At 39.3% G+C, this 22,648-nt stretch overlaps 1 protein-coding gene and 11 non-coding genes across 12 annotated transcripts in view; all 12 read left to right on the top strand.

Annotated features, from left to right (window-relative positions):
- The first annotated feature begins 44 nt into the window (after window positions 1–44).
- trnav-uac lies at window positions 45–117 on the top strand. Its single transcript has one exon. It is a non-coding gene; the product is annotated as a tRNA-Val (tRNA).
- Window positions 118–1,049: 932 nt separating this feature from the next.
- trnav-uac lies at window positions 1,050–1,122 on the top strand. The gene has a single exon. It is a non-coding gene; the product is annotated as a tRNA-Val (tRNA).
- Window positions 1,123–2,053: 931 nt separating this feature from the next.
- Window positions 2,054–2,126, top strand: trnav-uac. The gene has a single exon. It is a non-coding gene; the product is annotated as a tRNA-Val (tRNA).
- A 933-nt stretch (window positions 2,127–3,059) lies between these two features.
- trnav-uac lies at window positions 3,060–3,132 on the top strand. The gene has a single exon. It is a non-coding gene; the product is annotated as a tRNA-Val (tRNA).
- A 1,724-nt stretch (window positions 3,133–4,856) lies between these two features.
- Window positions 4,857–4,929, top strand: trnav-uac. The gene has a single exon. It is a non-coding gene; the product is annotated as a tRNA-Val (tRNA).
- Window positions 4,930–5,858: 929 nt separating this feature from the next.
- Window positions 5,859–5,931, top strand: trnav-uac. The gene has a single exon. It is a non-coding gene; the product is annotated as a tRNA-Val (tRNA).
- A 932-nt stretch (window positions 5,932–6,863) lies between these two features.
- trnav-uac lies at window positions 6,864–6,936 on the top strand. The gene has a single exon. It is a non-coding gene; the product is annotated as a tRNA-Val (tRNA).
- Window positions 6,937–8,225: 1,289 nt separating this feature from the next.
- Window positions 8,226–8,298, top strand: trnav-uac. The gene has a single exon. It is a non-coding gene; the product is annotated as a tRNA-Val (tRNA).
- A 931-nt stretch (window positions 8,299–9,229) lies between these two features.
- Window positions 9,230–9,302, top strand: trnav-uac. Its single transcript has one exon. It is a non-coding gene; the product is annotated as a tRNA-Val (tRNA).
- A 931-nt stretch (window positions 9,303–10,233) lies between these two features.
- trnav-uac lies at window positions 10,234–10,306 on the top strand. Its single transcript has one exon. It is a non-coding gene; the product is annotated as a tRNA-Val (tRNA).
- Window positions 10,307–11,239: 933 nt separating this feature from the next.
- Window positions 11,240–11,312, top strand: trnav-uac. Its single transcript has one exon. It is a non-coding gene; the product is annotated as a tRNA-Val (tRNA).
- Window positions 11,313–14,167: 2,855 nt separating this feature from the next.
- The window catches only part of entpd1 (ectonucleoside triphosphate diphosphohydrolase 1), a 55,227-nt gene continuing 46,746 nt past the window's right edge, over window positions 14,168–22,648 (top strand). Inside the window, exon 1 of the mRNA XM_042297670.1 lies at window positions 14,168–14,426. Within this exon, the coding sequence (XP_042153604.1) occupies window positions 14,411–14,426 (16 nt within the window). The 5' untranslated portion in view covers window positions 14,168–14,410. The remainder of the gene's footprint in view (window positions 14,427–22,648) is intronic.

Here is a 22,648-nt window from a genome sequence, read left to right as displayed (position 1 = left end):
ATCTGTAAAACTCGGGTTACTCCTTGCTGATAATACTTGCATCAGTTTCTGTAGTGTAGTGGTTATCATGTTCGCTTTACACGCGAAAGGTCCCTGGTTCGAAACCGGGCGGAAACAGTAATCTTTGACACATGCAGTAAGTACTGTATTTATAAAAGAGATGAGTTGCTTTCATAAATACCTTATATTGGAAATTCAAATACATGCACTGACTATAAGAAAATTCAGTTTACTTCTTGCAGGTATCTCAAGCAGAAGTTTCTGTAGTGTAGCTGTTATCACTTGCACATAACATGCAAAAGGTCCCTGGTTTGAACCTCTGTGTAAACAGCACTTGTTGATACATTCAATAAATACCATAGTTGAAACTGAAAATTCAATTTTTCATTAATGCCTTCTTTTGGGAATCAAAAGATTCCATAGCGTAGTGGTTATCAAGTTCACTTAAGACGCAAAATGTATACTTTTCGATGCTGGGCGGAAACAGACGTCTCTGACACATGTGAGAAGTACTGTATTTGTAACAGAGAATTTTCATAAATGCATTATGTTGGAATTTCGAATTTGTGCGATGAATATATGTAAAATTTGGTTTACTCCACAGTAATAATTCTAGCAGCAGTTTCTCTAGTTTAGTAGTTATCAAGTTTGCTTTACACACGAATGGTCCCCGGTTTGAAGCTGGGCGGAAACAGTTCTCTATGACAAATCCAATAAGTACTGTATTTGTAACAGTGAATAGTTGTTCTAATAAATGCCTTATTTTGGAAATTCGAATACATGCAATAAATATTTGTAAAATGCGGTTTACTCCTTGCTGGTAATTATTGCAGCAGTTTCTGTAGTGTAGTGGTTATCACGTTCACCTTACATGCGAAAGGTCTGTGGTTGAAAAACTGGCAGAAACAGTGATCTTTGACACATGCAGTTAGTGCTGTATCAACAACAGAGAATATATGTTCTCATGAATGGCTTTTTTTGGAAATTCGAATACATGCAATGAATATCTGTAAAACTCGGGTTACTCCTTGCTGATAATACTTGCATCAGTTTCTGTAGTGTAGTGGTTATCATGTTCGCTTTACACGCGAAAGGTCCCTGGTTCGAAACCGGGCGGAAACAGTGTTCTTTGACACATGCAGTAAGTACCGTATTTATAAAAGAGATGTGTTGCTTTCATAAATACCTTATTTTGGAAATTCAAATACATGCACTGACTATAAGAAAATTCAGTTTACTTCTTGCAGGTATCTCAAGCAGAAGTTTCTGTAGTGTAGCTGTTATCACTTGCACTTAACATGCAAAAGGTCCCTGGTTTGAACCTCTGTGTAAACAGCACTCGTTGATACATTCAATAAATACCATAGTTGAAACTGAAAATTCAATTTTTCATTAATGCCTTCTTTTGGGAATCAAAAGATTCCATAGCGTAGTGGTTATCAAGTTCACTTAAGACGCAAAATGTATACTTTTCGATGCTGGGCGGAAACAGACGTCTCTGACACATGTGAGAAGTACTGTATTTGTAACAGAGAATTTTCATAAATGCATTATGTTGGAATTTCGAATTTGTGCGATGAATATATGTAAAATTTGGTTTACTCCACAGTAATAATTCTAGCAGCAGTTTCTCTAGTTTAGTAGTTATCAAGTTTGCTTTACACCGAATGGTCCCCGGTTCGAAGCTGGGCGGAAACAGTTCTCTATGACAAATCCAATAAGTACTGTATTTGTAACAGAGAATAGTTGTTCTAATAAATGCCTTATTTTGGAAATTCGAATACATGCAATAAATATTTGTAAAATGCGGTTTACTCCTTGCTGGTAATTAATGCAGCAGTTTCTGTAGTGTAGTGGTTATCACGTTCACCTTACATGCAAAAGGTCTGTGGTTGAAAAACTGGCAGAAACAGTGATCTTTGACACATGCAGTTAGTGCTGTATCAACAACAGAGAATATATGTTCTCATGAATGGCTTTTTTTGGAAATTTGAATACATGCCATGAATATCTGTAAAACTCGGGTTACTCCTTGCTGATAATACTTGCATCAGTTTCTGTAGTGTAGTGGTTATCACGTTCGCTTTACACGCGAAAGGTCCCTGGTTCGAAACCGGGCGGAAACAGTAATCTTTGACACATGCAGTAAGTACTGTATTTATAAAAGAGATGAGTTGCTTTCATAAATACCTTATATTGGAAATTCAAATACATGCACTGACTATAAGAAAATTCAGTTTACTTCTTGCAGGTATCTCAAGCAGAAGTTTCTGTAGTGTAGCTGTTATCACGTGTGCTTAACATGCAAAAGGTCCCTGGTTTGAACCTCTGTGTAAACAGCACTTGTTGATACATTCAATAAATACCATAGTTGAAACTGAAAATTCAATTTTTCATTAATGCCTTCTTTTGGGAATCAAAAGATTCCATAGCGTAGTGGTTATCAAGTTCACTTAAGACGCAAAATGTATACTTTTCGATGCTGGGCGGAAACAGACGTCTCTGACACATGTGAGAAGTACTGTATTTGTAACAGAGAATTTTCATAAATGCATTATGTTGGAATTTCGAATTCGTGCGATGAATATATGTAAAATTTGGTTTACTCCACAGTAATAATTCTAGCAGCAGTTTCTCTAGTTTAGTAGTTATCAAGTTTGCTTTACACACGAATGGTCCCCGGTTCGAAGCTGGGCGGAAACAGTTCTCTATGACAAATCCAATAAGTACTGTATTTGTAACAGAGAATAGTTGTTCTAATAAATGCCTTATTTTGGAAATTCGAATACATGCAATAAATATTTGTAAAATGCGGTTTACTCCTTTGCTGGTAATTAATGCAGCAGTTTCTGTAGTGTAGTGGTTATCACGTTCACCTTACATGCGAAAGGTCTGTGGTTGAAAAACTGGCAGAAACAGTGATCTTTGACACATGCAGTTAGTGCTGTATCAACAACAGAGAATATATGTTCTCATGAATGGCTTTTTTTGGAAATTCGAATACATGCCATGAATATCTGTAAAACTCGGGTTACTCCTTGCTGATAATACTTGCATCAGTTTCTGTAGTGTAGTGGTTATCACGTTCGCTTTACACGCGAAAGGTCCCTGGTTCGAAACCGGGCGGAAACAGTAATCTTTGACACATGCAGTAAGTACTGTATTTATAAAAGAGATGAGTTGCTTTCATAAATACCTTATATTGGAAATTCAAATACATGCACTGACTATAAGAAAATTCAGTTTACTTCTTGCAGGTATCTCAAGCAGAAGTTTCTGTAGTGTAGCTGTTATCACTTGCACTTAACATGCAAAAGGTCCCTGGTTTGAACCTCTGTGTAAACAGCACTCGTTGATACATTCAATAAATACCATAGTTGAAACTGAAAATTCAATTTTTCATTAATGCCTTCTTTTGGGAATCAAAAGATTCCATAGCGTAGTGGTTATCAAGTTCACTTAAGACGCAAAATGTATACTTTTCGATGCTGGGCGGAAACAGACGTCTCTGACACATGTGAGAAGTACTGTATTTGTAACAGAGAATTTTCATAAATGCATTATGTTGGAATTTCGAATTTGTGCGATGAATATATGTAAAATTTGGTTTACTCCACAGTAATAATTCTAGCAGCAGTTTCTCTAGTTTAGTAGTTATCAAGTTTGCTTTACACACGAATGGTCCCCGGTTCGAAGCTGGGCGGAAACAGTTCTCTATGACAAATCCAATAAGTACTGTATTTGTAACAGAGAATAGTTGTTCTCATGAATGTCTTTTTTTGGAAAATCGAATACATGCCATGAATATCTGTAAAACTCGGGTTACTCCTTTGCTGGTAATTAATGCAGCAGTTTCTGTAGTGTAGTGGTTATCACGTTCACCTTACATGCGAAAGGTCTGTGGTTGAAAAACTGGCAGAAACAGTGATCTTTGACACATGCAGTAAGTACTGTATTTATAAAAGAGATGAGTTGCTTTCATAAATACCTTATATTGGAAATTCAAATACATGCACTGACTATAAGAAAATTCAGTTTACTTCTTGCAGGTATCTCAAGCAGAAGTTTCTGTAGTGTAGCTGTTATCACTTGCACTTAACATGCAAAAGGTCCCTGGTTTGAACCTCTGTGTAAACAGCACTCGTTGATACATTCAATAAATACCATAGTTGAAACTGAAAATTCAATTTTTCATTAATGCCTTCTTTTGGGAATCAAAAGATTCCATAGCGTAGTGGTTATCAAGTTCACTTAAGACGCAAAATGTATACTTTTCGATGCTGGGCGGAAACAGACGTCTCTGACACATGTGAGAAGTACTGTATTTGTAACAGAGAATTTTCATGAATGCATTTTGTTGGAATTTCGAATTCGTGCGATGAATATATGTAAAATTTGGTTTACTCCACAGTAATAATTCTAGCAGCAGTTTCTCTAGTTTAGTAGTTATCAAGTTTGCTTTACACACGAATGGTCCCCGGTTCGAAGCTGGGCGGAAACAGTTCTCTATGACAAATCCAATAAGTACTGTATTTGTAACAGAGAATAGTTGTTCTAATAAATGCCTTATTTTGGAAATTCGAATACATGCAATAAATATTTGTAAAATGCGGTTTACTCCTTTGCTGGTAATTAATGCAGCAGTTTCTGTAGTGTAGTGGTTATCACGTTCACCTTACATGCGAAAGGTCTGTGGTTGAAAAACTGGCAGAAACAGTGATCTTTGACACATGCAGTTAGTGCTGTATCAACAACAGAGAATATATGTTCTCATGAATGGCTTTTTTGGAAATTTGAATACATGCCATGAATATCTGTAAAACTCGGGTTACTCCTTGCTGATAATACTTGCATCAGTTTCTGTAGTGTAGTGGTTATCACGTTCGCTTTACACGCGAAAGGTCCCTGGTTCGAAACCGGGCGGAAACAGTATCTTTGCACATGCAGTAAGTACTGTATTTATAAAAGAGATGAGTTGCTTTCATAAATACCTTATTTGGAAATTCAAATACATGCACTGACTATAAGAAAATTCAGTTTACTTCTTGCAGGTATCTCAAGCAGAAGTTTCTGTAGTGTAGCTGTTATCACTTGCACTTAACATGCAAAAGGTCCCTGGTTTGAACCTCTGTGTAAACAGCACTCGTTGATACATTCAATAAATACCATAGTTGAAACTGAAAATTCAATTTTTCATTAATGCCTTCTTTTGGGAATCAAAAGATTCCATAGCGTAGTGGTTATCAAGTTCACTTAAGACGCAAAATGTATACTTTTCGATGCTGGGCGGAAACAGACGTCTCTGACACATGTGAGAAGTACTGTATTTGTAACAGAGAATTTTCATAAATGCATTATGTTGGAATTTCGAATTTGTGCGATGAATATATGTAAAATTTGGTTTACTCCACAGTAATAATTCTAGCAGCAGTTTCTCTAGTTTAGTAGTTATCAAGTTTGCTTTACACACGAATGGTCCCCGGTTCGAAGCTGGGCGGAAACAGTTCTCTATGACAAATCCAATAAGTACTGTATTTGTAACAGAGAATAGTTGTTCTAATAAATGCCTTATTTTGGAAATTCGAATACATGCAATAAATATTTGTAAAATGCGGTTTACTCCTTTGCTGGTAATTAATGCAGCAGTTTCTGTAGTGTAGTGGTTATCACGTTCACCTTACATGCGAAAGGTCTGTGGTTGAAAAACTGGCAGAAACAGTGATCTTTGACACATGCAGTTAGTGCTGTATCAACAACAGAGAATATATGTTCTCATGAATGGCTTTTTTGGAAATTTGAATACATGCCATGAATATCTGTAAAACTCGGGTTACTCCTTGCTGATAATACTTGCATCAGTTTCTGTAGTGTAGTGGTTATCACGTTCGCTTTACACGCGAAAGGTCCCTGGTTCGAAACCGGGCGGAAACAGTATCTTTGACACATGCAGTAAGTACTGTATTTATAAAAGAGATGAGTTGCTTTCATAAATACCTTATTTGGAAATTCAAATACATGCACTGACTATAAGAAAATTCAGTTTATTTCTTGCAGGTATCTCAAGCAGAAGTTTCTGTAGTGTAGCTGTTATCACGTGCACTTAACATGCAAAAGGTCCCTGGTTTGAACCTCTGTGTAAACAGCACTTGTTGATACATTCAATAAATACCATAGTTGAAACTGAAAATTCAATTTTTCATTAATGCCTTCTTTTGGGAATCAAAAGATTCCATAGCGTAGTGGTTATCAAGTTCACTTAAGACGCAAAATGTATACTTTTCGATGCTGGGCGGAAACAGACGTCTCTGACACATGTGAGAAGTACTGTATTTGTAACAGAGAATTTTCATAAATGCATTATGTTGGAATTTCGAATTTGTGCGATGAATATATGTAAAATTTGGTTTACTCCACAGTAATAATTCTAGCAGCAGTTTCTCTAGTTTAGTAGTTATCAAGTTTGCTTTACACACGAATGGTCCCCGGTTCGAAGCTGGGCGGAAACAGTTCTCTATGACAAATCCAATAAGTACTGTATTTGTAACAGAGAATAGTTGTTCTAATAAATGCCTTATTTTGGAAATTCGAATACATGCAATAAATATTTGTAAAATGCGGTTTACTCCTTTGCTGGTAATTAATGCAGCAGTTTCTGTAGTGTAGTGGTTATCACGTTCACCTTACATGCGAAAGGTCTGTGGTTGAAAAACTGGCAGAAACAGTGATCTTTGACACATGCAGTTAGTGCTGTATCAACAACAGAGAATATATGTTTTCATGAATGGCTTTTTTTTGGAAATTCGAATACATGCAATGAATATCTGTAAAACTAGGGTTACTCCTTGCTGATAATACTTGCATCAGTTTCTGTAGTGTAGTGGTTATCACGTTCGCTTTACACGCGAAAGGTCCCTGGTTTGAAACCGAGTGGAAACAGTCATCTTTGACACATGCAGTAAGTACTGTATTTATAAAAGAGATGAGTTGCTTTCATAAATACCTCATTTTTGAAATTCAAATACATGCACTGACTATAAGAAAATTCAGTTTACTTCTTGCAGGTATCTCAAGCAGAAGTTTCTGTAGTGTAGCTGTTATCACTTGCACTTAACATGCAAAAGGTCCCTGGTTTGAACCTCTGTGTAAACAGCACTCGTTGATACATTCAATAAGTACCATAGTTGAAACTGAAAATTCAATTTTTCATTAATGCCTTCTTTTGGGAATCAAAAGATTCCATAGCGTAGTGGTTATCAAGTTCACTTAAGACGCAAAATGTATACTTTTCGATGCTGAGCGGAAACAGACGTCTCTGACACATGTGAGAAGTACTGTATTTGTAACAGAGAATTTTCATGAATGCATTTTGTTGGAATTTCGAATTCGTGCGATGAATATATGTAAAATTTGGTTTACTCCACAGTAATAATTCTAGCAGCAGTTTCTCTAGTTTAGTAGTTATCAAGTTTGCTTTACACACGAATGGTCCCCGGTTCGAAGCTGGGCGGAAACAGTTCTCTATGACAAATCCAATAAGTACTGTATTTGTAACAGAGAATAGTTGTTCTAATAAATGCCTTATTTTGGAAATTCGAATACATGCAATAAATATTTGTAAAATGCGGTTTACTCCTTGCTGGTAATTAATGCAGCAGTTTCTGTAGTGTAGTGGTTATCACGTTCACCTTACATGCGAAAGGTCTGTGGTTGAAAAACTGGCAGAAACAGTGATCTTTGACACATGCAGTTAGTGCTGTATCAACAACAGAGAATATATGTTCTCATGAATGGCTTTTTTTGGAAATTCGAATACATGCCATGAATATCTGTAAAACTCGGGTTACTCCTTGCTGATAATACTTGCATCAGTTTCTGTAGTGTAGTGGTTATCACGTTCGCGAAAGGTTTTAAACGGGAGAAACAGTCATTTTGGTGTTTACTTGCTATAAAGATGAGTTGCTTTTTACTGACTATAACAACTGCAGGTATCTCAAGCAGAAGAAAGGTCCCTGGTTCAAACTGGCGGAAATACCTGCATTTTTGGAAATTCGATGAATACAGTATCTTTGACACTGGTTATCACGTTCACCTTACATGCAAAAGGTCTGTGGTTGCAGAAAGTCTTTGACACTGCATTTATAAAAGAGATGTTCTCATGAATGGCTTTTTTGGAAATTTGAATACATGCCATGAATATCTTTCAAAACTCGGGTTATTGAAATACTTTTTCTGTAGTGTAGTGGTTATCACGTTCGCTTTACACGCGAAAGGTCCCTGGTTCGAAACCGGGCGGAAACAGTATCTTTGACACATGCAGTAAGTACTGTATTTATAAAAGAGATGAGTTGCTTTCATAAATACCTTATTTTGAAATTCAAATACATGCACTGACTATAAGAAAATTCAGTTTACTTCTTGCAGGTATCTCAAGCAGAAGTTTCTGTAGTGTAGCTGTTATCACTTGCACTTAACATGCAAAAGGTCCCTGGTTTGAACCTCTGTGTAAACAGCACTCGTTGATACATTCAATAAATACCATAGTTGAAACTGAAAATTCAATTTTTCATTAATGCCTTCTTTTGGGAATCAAAAGATTCCATAGCGTAGTGGTTATCAAGTTCACTTAAGACGCAAAATGTATACTTTTCGATGCTGGGCGGAAACAGACGTCTCTGACACATGTGAGAAGTACTGTATTTGTAACAGAGAATTTTCATAAATGCATTATGTTGGAATTTCGAATTTGTGCGATGAATATATGTAAAATTTGGTTTACTCCACAGTAATAATTCTAGCAGCAGTTTCTCTAGTTTAGTAGTTATCAAGTTTGCTTTACACACGAATGGTCCCCGGTTCGAAGCTGGGCGGAAACAGTTCTCTATGACAAATCCAATAAGTACTGTATTTGTAACAGAGAATAGTTGTTCTAATAAATGCCTTATTTTGGAAATTCGAATACATGCAATAAATATTTGTAAAATGCGGTTTACTCCTTTGCTGGTAATTAATGCAGCAGTTTCTGTAGTGTAGTGGTTATCACGTTCACCTTACATGCGAAAGGTCTGTGGTTGAAAAACTGGCAGAAACAGTGATCTTTGACACATGCAGTTAGTGCTGTATCAACAACAGAGAATATATGTTTTCATGAATGGCTATTTTTGGAAATTCGAATACATGCAATGAATATCTGTAAAACTCGGGTTACTCCTTGCTGATAATACTTGCATCAGTTTCTGTAGTGTAGTGGTTATCACGTTCGCTTTACACGCGAAAGGTCCCTGGTTCGAAACCGGGCGGAAACAGTGTTCTTTGACACATGCAGTAAGTACTGTATTTATAAAAGAGATGAGTTGCTTTCATAAATACCTTATTTTGGAAATTCAAATACATGCACTGACTATAAGAAAATTCAGTTTACTTCTTGCAGGTATCTCAAGCAGAAGTTTCTGTAGTGTAGCTGTTATCACTTGCACTTAACATGCAAAAGGTCCCTGGTTTGAACCTCTGTGTAAACAGCACTCGTTGATACATTCAATAAGTACCATAGTTGAAACTGAAAATTCAATTTTTCATTAATGCCTTCTTTTGGGAATCAAAAGATTCCATAGCGTAGTGGTTATCAAGTTCACTTAAGACGCAAAATGTATACTTTTCGATGCTGGGCGGAAACAGACGTCTCTGACACATGTGAGAAGTACTGTATTTGTAACAGAGAATTTTCATAAATGCATTATGTTGGAATTTCGAATTTGTGCGATGAATATATGTAAAATTTGGTTTACTCCACAGTAATAATTAGCAGCAGTTTCTCTAGTTTAGTAGTTATCAAGTTTGCTTTACACACGAATGGTCCCCGGTTCGAAGCTGGGCGGAAACAGTTCTCTATGACAAATCCAATAAGTACTGTATTTGTAACAGAGAATAGTTGTTCTAATAAATGCCTTATTTTGGAAATTCGAATACATGCAATAAATATTTGTAAAATGCGGTTTACTCCTTTGCTGGTAATTAATGCAGCAGTTTCTGTAGTGTAGTGGTTATCACGTTCACCTTACATGCGAAAGGTCTGTGGTTGAAAAACTGGCAGAAACAGTGATCTTTGACACATGCAGTTAGTGCTGTATCAACAACAGAGAATATATGTTCTCATGAATGGCTTTTTTTGGAAATTCGAATACATGCAATGAATATCTGTAAAACTCGGGTTACTCCTTGCTGATAATACTTGCATCAGTTTCTGTAGTGTAGTGGTTATCACGTTCGCTTTACACGCGAAAGGTCCCTGGTTCGAAACCGGGCGGAAACAGTCATCTTTGACACATGCAGTAAGTACCGTATTTATAAAAGAGATGAGTTGCTTTCATAAATACCTTATTTTGGAAATTCAAATACATGCACTGACTATAAGAAAATTCAGTTTACTTCTTGCAGGTATCTCAAGCAGAAGTTTCTGTAGTGTAGCTGTTATCACGTGCGCTTAACATGCAAAAGGTCCCTGGTTTGAACCTCTGTGTAAACAGCACTTGTTGATACATTCAATAAGTACCATAGTTGAAACTGAAAATTCAATTTTTCATTAATGCCTTCTTTTGGGAATCAAAAGATTCCATAGCGTAGTGGTTATCAAGTTCACTTAAGACGCAAAATGTATACTTTTCGATGCTGGGCGGAAACAGACGTCTCTGACACATGTGAGAAGTACTGTATTTGTAACAGAGAATTTTCATGAATGCATTTTGTTGGAATTTCGAATTCGTGCGATGAATATATGTAAAATTTGGTTTACTCCACAGTAATAATTCTAGCAGCAGTTTCTCTAGTTTAGTAGTTATCAAGTTTGCTTTACACACGAATGGTCCCCGGTTCGAAGCTGGGCGGAAACAGTTCTCTATGACAAATCCAATAAGTACTGTATTTGTAACAGAGAATAGTTGTTCTAATAAATGCCTTATTTTGGAAATTCGAATACATGCAATAAATATTTGTAAAATGCGGTTTACTCCTTTGCTGGTAATTAATGCAGCAGTTTCTGTAGTGTAGTGGTTATCACGTTCACCTTACATGCGAAAGGTCTGTGGTTGAAAAACTGGCAGAAACAGTGATCTTTGACACATGCAGTTAGTGCTGTATCAACAACAGAGAATATATGTTCTCATGAATGGCTTTTTTTGGAAATTCGAATACATGCCATGAATATCTGTAAAACTCGGGTTACTCCTTGCTGATAATACTTGCATCAGTTTCTGTAGTGTAGAGGTTATCACGTTCGCTTTACACGCGAAAGGTCCCTGGTTCGAAACCGGCCGGAAACAGTGTTCTTTGACACATGCAGTAAGTACCGTATTTATGAAAGAGATGTGTTGCTTTCATAAACACCTCATTTTGGAAATTCAAATACATGCACTGACTATAAGAAAATTCAGTTTACTTCTTGCAGGTATCTCAAGCAGAAGTTTCTGTAGTGTAGCTGTTATCATGTGCGCTTAACATGCAAAAGGTCCCTGGTTTGAACCTCTGTGTAAACAGCACTCGTTGATACATTCAATAAATACCATAGTTGAAACTGAAAATTCAATTTTTCATTAATGCCTTCTAAGATTGGGAGAATGTCATATGGTCAGATGAAACCAAAATATAACTTTTTGGTAAAAACTCAACTCGTCGTATTTGGAGGACAAAGAATGCTGAGTTGCATCCAAAGAACACCATACCTACTGTGAAGCATGGGGTGGAAACATCATGCTTTGGGGCTGTTTTTCTGCAAAGGGACCAGGACGACTGATCCGTGTAAAGGAAAGAATGAATGGGGCCATGTATCGTGAGATTTTGAGTGAAAACTTCCTTCCATCAGCAAGGGCATTGAAGATGAAACGTGGCTGGTTCTTTCAGCATGACAATGATCCCAAACACACCGCCCGGGCAATGAAGGAGTAGCTTCGTAAAAAGCATTTCAAGGTCCTGGAGTGGCCTAGCCAGTCTTCAGATCTCAACCCCATAGAAAATATTTGGAGGGAGTTGAAAGTCCGTGTTTCCCAGCAACAGCCCCAAAACATCACTGCTCTAGAGGAGATCTGCATAGAGGAATGGGCCAAAATACCAGCAACAGTGTGTGAAAACCTTGTGAAGACTTACAGAAAACATTTGACCTCTGTCATTGCCAACAAAGGGTATATAACAAAGTATTGAGATAAACTTTTGTTATTGACCAAATACTTATTTTCCACCATAATTTGCAAATAAATTCATTAAAAATCCTACAATGTGATTTTCTGGATTTTTTTTCTCATTTTGTCTGTCATAGTTGAAGTGTACCTATGATGAAAATTACAGGCCTCTCTCATATTTTTAAGTGGGAGAACTTGCACAATTGGTGGCTGACTAAATACTTTTTTGCCCCAATGTAGTTAATCACAGTGGGTCCCCTCCTCTCCTGTAAAACTAGCTAATCACAGTGGGTCCTCTCCTCTCCTGGAAAATGATTTTGTTTGAGGGAATAAACGGAATTATAATAAAGATTTGAATACAATTGAAAAAAATCCATCAACTGATTAAACTTTTTACGTAATTATTGTTTTAAGTACAGTGTACCAAATCCTGAGGGAATCAACTATAGTGTTTATTTTATTAAACAGGGTAATCTGTGCTGTCATGTGATCCATGTTTTAACTACAGTGTAACAAGTATTATAAATAATCATATGTCCCTGGGTGGGATAACCATGTCTCAAAATAGCAGAAAAGGTCATCAAAATTGTGCTACGGCTATACACCGCGTGTTACTCTCAGGTGATAACCACTACACTACAGAAACTGCTGCTTGAAGCATCTACAAGGAGTAAACAGATTTTTATTGATATTCGTGGAGCTTTCTGTTTCAGCCCTGTTTCTAACTGTGGACATTTTGTTTCTGAGGCGAACACGATAGGCACCACACTGACAATGTTCTTTCCTCTCTGTATCTCTGTCTCTCTTTCCCTCTCATCTCCCCCACCCAGCCTCTCTGTCTCAATCTGTCTGCCTCTCTCTCACTCTGTCTCTCACTGTCTCACTCTCTCTCACCATCTCTCTGTCTGTCTCCCTAACCCTTCCCCTTTTGGTATTAGTCAACCAGTCTGTGTGTTTGAGGAACTAAAAGAGCTGATTAATCACTTTCAGACTATCAAAATGAAAAATTAGGAAACATTGAAGAAACACGAAAGGGAAAGGGTCAAAATATGATTATATATGTACACACACACATTTAGATGTACCCAGCCCTCCTTGAACCCAGAGAGAGAAACAGAGAGGAGGGTGTGTTGAGGGGTGGTTGGAGGGGGGAGAGGGGGAGGAGGGTAGAGAGAGGGGGAGAAGAGAGAAGGGGAGGAGGGTAGAGAGAGGGGGAGTGTTGAGGGGAGGTTAGAGTGGAAGAAGAGACGAGAGAGGGGGAGGAGGGAAGAGAGGGGGAGGAAGGAAGAAAGAGGGGGAGAAGGGTAGAGAAGAGGGGAGGAGGGGAGGAGAGAAGAGAGAGGGGGAGTAGAGAAGAGAGAGGGGAGGAGAGAAGAGAGAGGGGAGAGTGTTGAGAGGTTGGAGTGGGAGGAGAGAAGAAGAAAGGGGAGGGAAGAGAGAGGAGGAGGAGGGAAGAGAAAGGGGGGATTGTTGAGGTGAGGTTGGAGTGGGAGGAGAGAAGAGAAGTGAGATGTGAGGAGAAAGGAGAGAGGGTTAGGGTTAGGGTTGGGGTTGAGGTGAGGAGAGAGGGGAGGAGAGAAGAGAGAGGGGAGACGGGAGGAGAGGAGAGAGGAGGGAGTGTTGAGAGGTTGGAGTGGGAGGAGAGAAAAGAGAGGGGGAGGGTAGAGAGAGGAGGAGGGAAGAGAGGGGGAGGAGGGTAAAGAGTTTGGGAGTTGGGAAGAGAGGAGTAGGAGGGAAGAGGGAGGGGGAGAAGAGAGAGGAGGGATTGTTGAGAGGTTGGAGTGGGAGGAGATAAAAGAGAGGAGGAGGAGGGTAGAGAGAGGAGGAGGAGGGAAGAGAGGGGGAGTTGGGAAAGAGAGAGGGGGAGGAGGGTAGACAGAGGAGGGTAGACAGAGGGGGAGGAGGGAAGAGAGAGGGGGAGTTGGGAAGAGAGAGGGGGAGGAGGGTAGACAGAGGGGAGGAGGGAAGAGAGAGGGGGAGGAGGGTAGAGAGAGGAGGCTGGCAGCTTGTTCTAATAAAGAGCCTGTTGATAGATAGAGGTGCAGGGTAAGGGTGGAGGAGAGAGCAGAGTGTATGAAAGAGAACGAGGTAGGGAAGGAGGGGAGAGAAAGAGAGGAGAAGAGAGAGAGGAGAGAGGAAAGGAAGGAAGAAAGAGAGCCGTTTGTGTGTTAGAGAGAAGAGGGGAGAGAGAGGGAGGGGGAGAGAGAATAGAAAGACTGTTATATCACTGCTAAGCAATACAGACCATGGCTGAACAGAGAGGTAGGATTACAGCTCTGCCTGACACACACACACACACACACACACACCACTTCCTTTGGTGTGACATTACCGTGACAACGTTACAATTGATGCAGTAAAGGTCAATGGAACGCAGGACACTGTTCTAAATAGTCCCTGAATGTTCTAAATGGTCCCTGAATGTTCTAATTACTGTCTGAATATTCTAAAGAGTGTCGGAATGTTCTAAATAGTGTCTGAATGTTCTAAATAGTGTCTGAATATTCTAAAGAGTGTCGGAATGTTCTAAATAGTGTCTGAATGTTCTAAATAGTGTCTGAATGTTCTAAATAGTGTCTGAATGTTCTAAATAGTATCTGAATGTTCTAAATAGTGTCTGGATGTTCTAAATACAGTCTGAATAGTCTAAATAGTGTCTGAATATTCTAAATAGTGTCTGAATGTTCTAAATCATCCCAGAATGTTCTAAATAGTGTCTGAGTGTTCTACAGCAGGTGCCTGCGGGTTCTAATTAATGTAGAGTTAGGTTTAGTGTCTGGTTTTGTGTTAGGGTTAGGTGTTAGTTCTAAGGGGCTTCAGAGATTTGAGGATCGTTTTAGGTTAGTATGTGTGGTATGATGTCTGTCCTCCAAGCTCCCATAATGCTTTGCTTTCTCAAAGAGGAAGCCAACTTCCTGTTGTTGAGTCATGTCAGTCAGTATCCTGTTTTAACAGGAAGTGACTAGATGAGAGACCCTCTGTGAGGGTTGAGGTTAGTTTCTTTAGATTCAGGATTCTTTTAAGGGTGTTCAGTCTCAGAGAACAGTGGAAGGGTTAGACGACAGTGGAATTTGATGTATTTGTATTTATTATGGATACATTTATTATGCCAAAGCAGCAGCTACTCTTCCTGGGGTCCAGCAAAATAAGGCAGTTTATACAGTTTTAAAAACATTACAATACATTCACAGATTTCACAACACACTGTGTGCCCTCAGGCCCCTACTCCACCACTACCACATATCTACAGTACTAAATCCATGTGTTGGTATAGTGAAAATGTTGTCGTGTGTGTGTGTGTCTGTGTCAATGTTTGTGTTGCTCCACAGTCCCCGCAGTTCCATAAGGTGTTTTTTAATCTGTTTAAAAAAAAAATCTAATTCTACTGCAGCATCAGTTACCTGCTGTGGAATGGAGGCTTCCATGTAGTCATGGCTCTGTGTAGTAGTGTGCTGCTCCCATAGTCTGTTCTGGACTTGGGGACTGTGGACTTGTGCCATGTATTGTGGGGTATACATGGGTGTCTGAGCTGTGTGCCAGTAATTCAGACAGACAGCTCGGTGCATTCAACATATCAATACCTCTCATCAATAAAAGTAGTGATGAAGTCAATCTCTCTTCCACTTTCAGCCAGGAGAGATTGACATGCATCTTATTAATATTCACTCTCTTGTGTACATCCAAGGGCCAGCCGTGCTGCCCTGTTGTGAGCCAATTGCAATTTTCCTAAGTCCTTTTTTTGTGGCACCTGACCACACGACTAAACAGTAGTCAAGGTGCGACAGAACTAGGGCCTGTAGGACCTACCTTGTTGATAGTGCTGTTAAGAAGGCAGAGTAGCACTTTATTATAGTCAGACTTCTCCCCATCTTAGCTACTACTGCATCAATCAGTCATTTGTGTACAGTAAGTGCTGTGCTTGTTGAATGACTATCCCTATAAATCAAATCGAATCAAATGTTATTAGTCACATTCGCAGAATACAACAGGTATAACAGGTAACAGGAATACAACGGGACTTTACAGTGAAATGCTTATTTACGAGCCCCGAACCAAGAATGCAGTTAAAAAAAATATGGATAAGAATAAGAAATAAAAGTACGAGTAATTAAAGAGCAGCAATAAAATAACAATAGCGTTACAGAGTCAGTTTGCGGGAGCACCGGTTAGTTGAGGAAATATGTAGGCAGAGTTATTAAAGTAATTTTCGATCCAAGTTGTCAGACCCCGGTGGCATGTCACTGTTGACTTTTGTAAATAAAAGAGAGCAGCCCACTCTAGGAGCTCAGATGCAAAAATGTAATACCAACGTTTCGACAGCCAAGCTGTCTTCATCAGGGTATAATCACAAACACTGCGGGATGACTTGTTTATGTAGTGTCAAAAGACACAGGTGTCTGTAATCATGGCCAAGAGTGGCCTAATATCATTGGTTAATAATCAAATATTAAAATGTCATACAAAGAACAGCATACAAACAACAAATGGATAGCATAAGATCATAGATTAATTTGACTACACAAGTTTACAAACAATTACAATGGCAAAGTCACAATAATCACAAGAATGGCTTCAGATCAAAATCTACGTTGAGACCGAAGGGCGCAAGGGTCTGTTGACTTTTGTGCCTTGTTGCAAACAGGAAGCATGTTTTGGAATATTTTTTCTATTTTCACTCTGTCATTTAGGTTAGTATTGTTAATGTTGTTCATCCATCCTCAGTTTTCTCCTATCACAGCCATTAAACTCTGTAACTGTTTTAAAGTTCCTGAGTGGTTTCCTTCCTCTGGAAGTTGATATAAATGTTTCTATATTGTGAAAGGGTTAGGGGACAGTTATAGTTGATATAATATGTTTCTATATTGTGAAAGGGTTAGGGGACAGTTATAGTTGATATCAATATGTTTCTATAATGTGAAAGGGTTAGGGGACAGTTATAGTTGATATCAATATGTTTCTATATTGTGAAAGGGTTAGAGGACAGTAGAAGTTGAAATCAATATGTTTCTATAATGTGAAAGGGTTAGAGGACAGTAGAAGTTGAAATCAATATGTTTCTATAATGTGAAAGGGTTAGGGGACAGTTATAGTTGATATAATATGTTTCTATATTGTGAAAGGGTTAGAGGACAGTAGAAGTTGAAATCAATATGTTTCTATAATGTGAAAGGGTTAGGGGACAGTTATAGTTGATATAATATGTTTCTAAATTGTGAAAGGGTTAGGGGACAGATCAAATCAAATGTATTTATATAGCCCTTCCTACATCAGCTGATGTCACAAAGTACTGTATAGAAACCCAGCCTAAAACCCCAAACAGCAAGAAATGCAGGTGTAGAAGCACAGTGGCTAGGAAAACTCCCTAGAAAGGCCAAAACCTAGGAAGAAACCTAGAGAGGAACCAGGCTATGAGGGGTGGCCAGTCCTCTTCCGGCTGTGCCGGGTGGAGATTATAACAGAACATGGCCAAGATGTTCAAATGTTCATAAATGACCAGCATGGTCAAATAATAATAATTACAGTAGTTGTCAAGGGTGCAACAAGTCAGCACCTCAGGAGTAAATGTCAGTTGGCTTTTCATAGCCGATCATTAAGAGTTTCTCTACCGCTCCTGCTGTCTCTAGAGAGTTGAAAACAGCTGGTCTGGGACAGGTAGCACGTCCGGTGAACAGGTCAGGGTTCCATAGCCGCAGGCAGAACAGTTGAAACTGGAGCAGCAGCACGGCCAGGTGGACTGGGGACAGCAAGGAGTCATCATGCCAGGTTGTCCTGAGGCATGGTCGTGGGCTCAGGTCCTCCTCTGAGAGAAAGAGAGAAATGGAGAATTAGAGAGAGCATACTTGAATTTACACAGGACACCGGATAAGACAGGAGAAGTACTCCAGATATAACAGACTGACCCTAGCCCCCCGACACATAAACTAATGCAGCATAAATACTGGGGCTGAGACAGGAGGGGTCAGGAGAAACTGTGGCCCCATCTGATGATTCCCCCGCACAGGGCCAAACAGGCAGGATATAACCCCACCCACTTTGCCAAAGCACAGCCCCCACACCACTAGAGGGATATCTTCAACCACCAACTTACCATCCTGAGACAAGGCCGAGTATAGCCCACAAAGATCTCCACCACGGCACAACCCGGGGGGGGGTGACAATCCAGACAGGAAGATCACGTCAGTGACTCAACCCACTCAAGTGACGCACCCCTCCTAGGGACGGCATTGAGTACCAGTAAGGCAGTGACTCAGCCCCTGTAATAGGGTTAGTGGCAGAGAATCCCAGTGGAAAGAGGGGAACCGGCCAGGCAGAGACAGCAAGGGCGGTTCGTTGCTCCAGAGCCTTTCCATTCACCTTCACACTCCTGGGCCAGACCACACTCAATCATATGACCCACTGAAGAGATGAGTCTTCAGTAAAGACTTAAAGGTTGAGACTGAGTCTGCGTCTCTCACATGGGTAGCGAGACCATTCCATAAAAATGGAACTCTATAGGAGAAACACCTGCCTCCAGCTGTTTGCTTAGAAATTCTAGGGACAATTAGGAGGTCTTGTGACCATAGCGTACGTGTAGGTATGTACGGCAGGACCAAATCGGAAAGATAGGTAGGAGCAAGCCCATGTAATGCTTTGTAGGTTAGCAGTAAAACCTTGAAATCAGCCCTTGCCTTAACAGGAAGCCAGTGTAGAAATTTCAGATTGTTCTTATTTTCCTCAATTAAGTTGGAAAAATGGGATGATCGAGCAGCAGTGAGGACTCTTCAATACTGCATGGTACTGTCTTTCCAAGCTAGTCAGAAAACTTCCAGTTTGGTGTGACGCCATTTCCGTTCCAATTTTCTGGAAGCTTGCTTCAGAGCTCGGGTATTTTCTGTATACCAGGGAGCTCGTTTCTTATGACATTCTTATGTTTTTAGTGGTGCAACTGCATTTAGGGTATTACGCAAGGTTAAATTGAGTTCCTCAGTTAGGTGGGTAACCGATAATTGTACTCCGACGTCCTTGGATAGTTGGAGGTCCAGAGACATGTTGGACAAAACCCACTAAGCTGATGATGGCTCCGAAAGCCTTTTGGAGTGGGTCTGTGGACTTTTCCATGTGAATATTAAAATCACCGAAAATTTGAATATTATCTGCTATGACTACAAGGTCCGATAGGAATTCAGGGAACTCAGTGAGGAACGCTGTATATGGCCCAGGAGGCCTGTCAACAGTATCTATAAAAAAGTGATTGAGTAGGCTGCATAGATTATGACTGGAAGTTCAAAAGACGAAAACGTCTGGGTTTTTTTGTAAATTGAAATTTGCTATCGTAAATGTTAGCAACACCTCCACCTTTGCGGGATGCATGGGGGATATGGTCACTAGTGTAGCCAGGAGGTGAGCCCTCATTTAACACAGTAAATTCATCAGGCTTAAGCCAAGTTTCAGTAAGGCCAATCACATCAAGATTATGATCAGTGATTAGTTCATTGACTATAACTGCCTCTGATAGCTGAGCTGACTACACTGACTGTGCTAGTGGCAGACTCCACTAAGCTGGCAGGCTGGCTAACAGCCTGCTGCCTGGCCTGCACTCTATTTCATTTCAGTTATAGTTGATATCAATATGTTTATATATTGTGAAAGGGTTAAAGGACAGTAGAAGTTGATATATAGTTGAAGTCGAACGTTTACATACACCTTAAACAAATACATTTAAACTGAGTTTTTACAATTCCTGACATTTAATATACAAAGAGATATACATGGATACAAATTCCCTGTCTTAAGTACATTAAATTCACTTAGAGTGTCAACAGAATGTCAGAATGTCAGAACTCTCAGTCATCAAGCAGTGTTTTTTCATTCACGTTCTGTATTCTTCTCATGCATCATTACACACACCTGATCCCCATAATTACACACACCTGATCATTACACACCCTTTTAGTCCTCAGTAGCCTCAGTCATCAGGCAGTGTTGTTTTTTCATTCACGTTCTGTATGCTTCTGTTTCGTTTAACTGCATTCTTCATTATTAAATGGACCTTCTGCACCTGCTTCTTGACACCTGGCCTATATGTCTACGATCTACACAAAATACTATGGAATGTCAAAGTGGAAGACAAATTCTAACATTTGTAAAATATGAAAAATAAATAGTCTTGATTAGATAAATATTAGATAATATTCCCCTGGGACAATACATGTTAGAATCACCTTTGGCAGCGATTACAGCTGTGAGTCTTTGGGGGTAAGTCTAAGAGCTTTCCACACCTGCATTGTGCAACATCTGCCCATTATTTTTTCTAAATTCTTTAAGCTCTGTCAAATTGGTTGTTGGTCATTGCTAGAAAACCATTTCAGGTGTCGCCATACATTTTGAAGCAGATTTAATGCAACACTAACCAGGCCACTCAGGAACATTCACTGTCTTCTTGATAAGCAACTCCAGTGTAGATTTGGCCTTTTGTTTTAGGTTATTGTCCTGCTGAAAGGTGAATTCATCTCCCAGTGTCTAATGGAAAGCAGACTGAACAAGGTTTTCCTATAGGATTGTTCCTGTGTTTAGCTCCATTCCATTTATTTTTTATCCTGAAAAACTCCAGGCCAGAACGATTAAAGGCATAACAATAACATGATGCCGCCACCACTATACTTGATAATATGTAGAGCGGTACTCGGTGATGTGTTGTATTGGATTTGCCCCAAGCATAACACTTTGTATTCAGGACAAAAGGTTAATTGCTTTTCCATATTTTTTTGCAGAATTACTTACGTGCCTTTTTGCAAACATGATGCATGTTTTGGAATATTTATATTCTGTACAGGCTTCCTTTTCACTCTGTCAATTAGGTTACTATTGTGGATTAATAACTAAGTGGTCAAATCAAATTAAATTTTTTCATATACGCCAAATACAACAGCTGTAGACCTTAGTGAAATGCTTACCTGCAAGCCTTTAACCAACAATGCAGTTTTAAGAAACATAAGTGTTACGTTAAGGGTTACTAAAATCAACTGACGTTAAAAAAAAAAAAATAGAACACTAATAATTAAAGAGAAAAAATAAAACAGTAGCGAAACAATATACAGGGGGTAACGGTACAGAATCAATGTGCGGGGACACAGGTTAGTCGCGGTAATATGGACATGTAGGTAGAGGTATAGTGACGATGCATAGATAAACAGAGAGTAGCATCAGCGTAAAAAGGGGGTCAATGCAAATAGTCCGGGTAGCCATTTGATTAGCTGTGAACACGTGAAGGATGCAAAGGGACTCAATCCCTTTTTAGTGTTTTATTATGGTTTTGATGCCATTTGTTGAAAATGTTGAAACAGTTGATTTGTTGAATTGAGTAGTTGAATGACAGACGAACAAGGAATAGGTTGATAACCTTAAAACAGAATAAACATGAATTATTTTACACAATGAACAATGCATGACACAGCAACAAAGCATGGCTTTGAATAAAGTAAACGTTTAAACAATTTAATCTAGCACTTCAAGCAATTACTTCTGCAGTCAGAAAATATCCACAAAAAAGGTCACCACTCCTACCAGAGTTAAACATGTAAATTGTGCTAAGCACTGGATGCAACATAATAAATAATTCCAAACATTACATACCAGTTGCGTCTTTAGGGTTGAACAATGAGCTGTTTGTATGTTGAGGACCCAAGCAAAGCTAAGCCCAAACATTTTATACCCATGCTTATCTGCCAGGTACGCATTTAAAAGTAATCCCTCCAGAAATCCTGGCTCAATTTTTTAGTTCCACCTGTGTTTTTGGGTTATCTGCCCTCTTGAGGCCTGGAGTTCTTTAAAGGAAGAGCTGCCATTGTGCTCATGTTTTGAGTGTTCTGCTTTTTGACGCAAGTATAAGGTCACAAGGCAAGACCCAGATATAGGTTTGTCTTTGATATTTATTATTCAATACGAAAGGGGTAGGCAAGAGAATGGTCATGGGCAGGCAAAAGGTCAAAACCAGTTCATAGTCAAGGAGGTACAGAGTGGCCTGCAGGCTCGTGGTCAGGGCAGGCAGAATGGTCAGGCAGACTGGTACGGAGTCTAGAAAACAGGCAAGGGTCAAAACCGGGAGGACTACCAAAAAGAGAATAGAAGCAGGAGTACAGGAAAAAGCGCTGGTTGACTTGAAAGACATACAAGACGAACTGGCACAGAGGAAACACGGGGATAAATACACCAGGGAAAATAAGTGACACCTGGAGTGGGTGGAGACAATCACAAGGACAGGTGACTAGATCTGGTGTGACAAATAGTTTGCAAGCCTTGCCACATCCGTTACAGGGGGTACCGGTACAGAGTCAATGTGGAGACTATATACAGGTGGTACAGGTACAGAGTCAATGTGGAAGCTATATACAGGTGGTACAGGTACAGAGTCAATGTGGAGGCTATATACAGGTGGTACAGGTACAGAGTCAATGTGGAAGCTATATACAGGTGGTACAGGTACAGAGTCAATGTGGAGGCTATAT

The sequence above is a fragment of the Oncorhynchus tshawytscha genome, linkage group LG14 (assembly GCF_018296145.1).
Source record: "Oncorhynchus tshawytscha isolate Ot180627B linkage group LG14, Otsh_v2.0, whole genome shotgun sequence".
Taxonomy (NCBI): Eukaryota; Metazoa; Chordata; class Actinopteri; order Salmoniformes; family Salmonidae; genus Oncorhynchus; species Oncorhynchus tshawytscha.
The sequence above is the reverse complement of the archived record's forward strand: the minus strand, read 5'-3'. Positions and strand labels throughout refer to the sequence as shown.